This window comes from Adiantum capillus-veneris, chromosome 14, assembly GCF_014529385.1.
Source record: "Adiantum capillus-veneris isolate H3 chromosome 14, ASM1452938v2, whole genome shotgun sequence".
NCBI classification, from domain to species: Eukaryota; Viridiplantae; Streptophyta; class Polypodiopsida; order Polypodiales; family Pteridaceae; genus Adiantum; species Adiantum capillus-veneris.
Window position 1 is genome coordinate 4,359,892 of NC_140944.1, and position 4,477 is coordinate 4,364,368.

Sequence of the window (4,477 nt, forward strand, 5' to 3'; positions counted from 1 at the left end):
CACCACGATAGAAAACTAAGCTCAAAGCAAAAGGGGGAAGATGAATTCAATAAATGTCAATTCAATCCAAGTCCCCGCTGTATCTCTAAGTACACATCCTCTTCCAAAATATCACCACACTAGAGCACGAAGATTAGCAACATGTTGTGTGTGCAAAAACATGGCTTTAGTGTACTTTGAACCGGCTAAACTAATTGCAAAATCAGCAAGATTTTGAGCTTGCTTGAAAAAGACCAGCAAAAAAGCAACTTTTTAGTGTCAACACAGACAAATGCTTCAAATTTCAACCGGAAAGCATTAAGTGTCCCTTTCCTGCTTTGGTTAGGAAAAATGTTTTTGGCAAGCGCTGCTTAGCAACAAAACCTTCACAATTTTCTTAGAGCCTCTCTCTCTCTCTCTCTCTCTCTCTCTCTCTCTCCCCAGCTCCCACCCAAAACACAGTGTACAAATGTAAACCTCCGTCATCCATGATTATCAGGATGTTTGCTAGGTTTTCTGCCAGGAAGGTTTGAGTGGCTCTGGAGCAGTAGCATCAGGACGCTTTGTAGCATGAGAAGTTGCTGAAGATTTTAGGGTAGAGGAAGACGGCGCATTATTGCTTGTAGAGGAAGTGTTGGTCTGCACAATCTCTTCTGTTGGACCTTGGCCCTTCTTTATTGTGGTAGTCTCAGTCTGGCCAGCACAGCGTCGTCCTGCAAGTCGACTTGAAAATGGGCTCATTTTTTTGTCAGCATCCTTTAAAGTCCTAGCAGCTCCTCCTCCATTTACGTCCTGCAGCTCCGGATGATCAACATCGCTGCAGGAGAAGCGCACTTTCTTTGTAGTTCGGGTGACTTTAATCTCGCCTACAAGAAGAGTTTTAAAGACAGCGCTTCAAACGGAGTGAGCTTTGAAGTAAACAAATAGCTACTATATACTAGACTTAATTATTACCCGGATGAAGATGCAACGGGGAAGATGCGGAATTTCGAGCTACACGAATATCGTAGAGGCGATGCTGGCGGCGATTGCAGGAGGACTCCTGCTCATGATGCTGCACGTACTGAGGACGATCACGGGCTTCCGCTCTATTTCTACGCCTGCTGCTCACAATGTTGAAACGACCCTCATAAGTTTTAGCGGCTGCGCGCTGATCATCATTGTGAAGCGATAATACGTGCAAAGTGGTGACGGCGCCTAAAGCGCCAGGGCGATGTACATTCATTGATTGCGCCTTAGAGAGATACTTCCTGGCAAGGAAGCACGGTTCTGAACTGTCGTGCTTGTACTTGGCAGCAACCGCATCGCGTTTACCTCTCCTTGTCAGCGCCTCAGCTAAATATTCCTCTCGGCTTGCATGATCCGCAACTTCGTCACTACACAAGCTCCTGCTCTTTGTAGCCTTCAAGTACTCTGCTTGAGAGCGCACTGACGTCATGCTGGAAATACGATGCATGGGATCTGTTGGCACCGGCTTTTCCATATAACTGTGTCCAGCTTTCTCCTCAAGACTGATTGCATGGGCTGACGCAAAGCCGGACGCATCAGACACAAACGGAATTTCGTGTCCATAATTTTTGTTGTTGCTAACGTCCATCAATTTTATCTCTGCGCCGTGCAACGCCCGAGAACGATTGGCCGATATTGCAGCTGCATCTGAAAACAACATTAACGAACGCGTAGGAGTCTTGCAGTATTGATGAGGCATAGGCGCGACGGTCGGGCGGCGGCGCCGACTCCTTCGTGCTCGCTTGAGATTACGAAAGGTGGTGGTAAGGACGTTGGAAAAGAGGAGAAAGCCAGTGGAAAGGGCCAAAGCCGTGAGTAGGCCTACGCTCTGCTGGTGATGATGACCATGTCTGCGTCTCTGCAGGATATTGACAGCGCCCCCTGCACCCGCGGATGCTGCATGTGCTGGCCACGCCATGTGAAACAGCCATACACGCCCCTGATCGTCCCCAATTTTGGCTGATCACTAGTACTCTGTTGCATGCCTATAATAATAATCCTTTCCTGCGCCCTGAAGCTGATGCTGTAGCTATGCTGCGGCGGCAGAGTGTGGAGATGATGATCATGCACGATGATGATATCCCATGGCATCTCCCTTAACGGTTAATTTCCGTCTTTATTTGTAGCGAGTTTTAACTTTCGAATCGTAATGCCGGTTGAGGAAAAACAACATGGTAATTATTAGCTCATTTTTTAAATCATAACCGTCTTTTTAAATTATTAGCTATTTTTTTATCATACACACATTTTTAATTAATCATATAGTGTCCCTCTTTTTCACCTCCACAAATTGTCATACCTTTTTGTGTGATGTATTCTAAAGTCTATCATGTAGAGGCCATTCTCATGTAGTTTACACATTTGCAAACCATTTGCACTCGAAGATATAAAAGATTTTAAAATTGATTTTTAGTTTTCTTTCAATAGTTTTATAGTACTTGACTTATCGTCCATCAATCTTTGTTAGAGATTTTAATTACGCGATGATGCATTTTGTTAAATGTTAATTATTGTTGTTATTATCACTATTTTTTTCATGTTAATAACATATTTAATATTATGACCTACGAAAATCGATAAAAAAACATAGAATCGACGAAACAACCAACAATCCCGGTAGGCTCGACGGGTTTAATGTGAAACCCGACGGGTCCGACGAAACAAGCAAGAATTTCGTCGGGACCGTCGTGTATCCCCTCTATATTTGACGGCTCTATATAACCCTTTTATAGGCATCACATCACATCACTTCTTTCTCAAAATTTGGTTATCTTTTAAAATTTAGAAAAAAAACTAAAAGTAAAAAAATGAATAGCCTTTAAAAAAAAATAAAACTTAATGTAACTCTGATCATGGATCATTAGTTTTTTTTTGGACTGAACTGATTCTTGAAAGAAGGTAGAAAGGTGAATCTTTAGGTCGGTATCTCTACATTTGGGATGTACTGATCTCATGTTTCGTTCACCGTTATATTTGTTAAATTGATTGCTATATTGATTAGAACTTCTATCATGGGTCATTAGTTCTTTTTTGGACTGAACTGATTCTTGAAAAGAGATAGAAAGGTGAATCTTTGGGTCGATATCTCTACTTTTGGGATGGACTGATCACATGTTTGATTCACCGTTGTATTTGCTTGCTATTCCGATTAGAGCTCCAATCATGGGTCATTAGTTCTTTTTTGGACTGGATTGATTCATGAAAGGAGGTAGAAAGGTGAATCTTTGGGTCGATATCTCTACTTTTGGGATGGACTGATCACATGTTTGATTCACCGATGTATTTGCTTGCTATTCCGATTAGAGCTCCAATCATGGGTCATTAGTTCTTTTTTGAACTTGACTGATTCATGAAAGGAGGTAGGAAGGTGAATCTTTGGGTCGATATCTCTACTTTTGGGATGGACTGATCACATATTTGATTCACCGTTGTATTTTCTTGCTCATGTTTGAGTAGATTGAGGTTTATTCCCTTCAGACTTCACTACTACTCTTATGTGTGATATTGATTATAACACTAATGTTTGGTTTGAATAATACTTGAAAGAAGAGATAACATACTGAGCTATGTTTATTGGTATTGTAGGCATCCAATAAGTATGTCTTCCACCGGGAATGTGAGCGGTGATGTTGGTGTCTCAAGCCTGGCTTCCTTGAGGAGACCTCCTATCTCGATGCCAGGTCCTGCTTCGCAGGGCACCACTTCGCAAGGCAAGCGAAAGTCAGGTGAAAAAAGTCCAGGACCTGAGTGGAATTTTGCCACAAATTTAAATAAGTATCAAAATCGGAAATGTAACTTTTGTGGCGAAGAGAAATCTGGAGGAGCACCAAGAATAAGGGATCATTTGCTAGGTCGCAATACCAGAATCCAAAGAGGAAAGTGCAAGGGCTTAGGTGCAGAAGAAGCAGCTATACGCTTAAAAGCTTTAATTGGTAAGCTAATTTTCATGAGCAAAAGATCAAAACTCTCTACTTTCGACCATCAAACCCCGGTATCGATAAGATCAAACCAGGACGAGGGATCATTGGGTGTAACACCCACCAATGAAAGCACTCAAAGCAGGGAACCAACTTCTCATATCGATGAAACTACACCTCCAAACCATGGATCTCCTGACTTTCAGGTAGGATCGTCAAAAAGTAGACAGGTTAGCTTACAGACGAGCTTCAAAACGCTTGCCTTACAAGAAGCACAACTTGCACTAGCTAAAACCGTCTATTTCACTGGGGGATCATTGGCCATTGTCACCCGTGATGCATGGAAGTCATCTTGGAAACGCATTGGGGAGTATGGTGCTGGATTTACCCCTCCAACCTATCACCATATAAGAAACCAACTGTTGGATAAATGTTACACAAGCACACAACAGGATATTCAAAGAGTAATATTAAATGCAATAGAACAATCTGGATACACCATAGTTAGTGATGGTTGGTCCAACGTTCAAAGGCGGCCATTGATCAACATCATGCTCGTATGTCCTCGTGGT

The 4,477-nt window shown here is 42.4% G+C and overlaps 1 protein-coding gene across 1 annotated transcript; it reads right to left on the bottom strand.

Annotated features, from left to right (window-relative positions):
* Positions 1–352: 352 nt before the first annotated feature.
* Positions 353–2,053, bottom strand: LOC147441823 (uncharacterized). The gene is made up of 2 exons (XM_086529524.1): positions 934–2,053; positions 353–845 (listed from the first exon to the last, which is right to left on the bottom strand). Exons 1-2 carry the CDS (start codon positions 1,904–1,906, stop codon positions 487–489), a joined length of 1,332 nt encoding a protein of 443 aa, XP_086385650.1. The 5' UTR covers positions 1,907–2,053; the 3' UTR covers positions 353–486.
* Between the last annotated feature and the right edge of the window lie 2,424 nt (positions 2,054–4,477).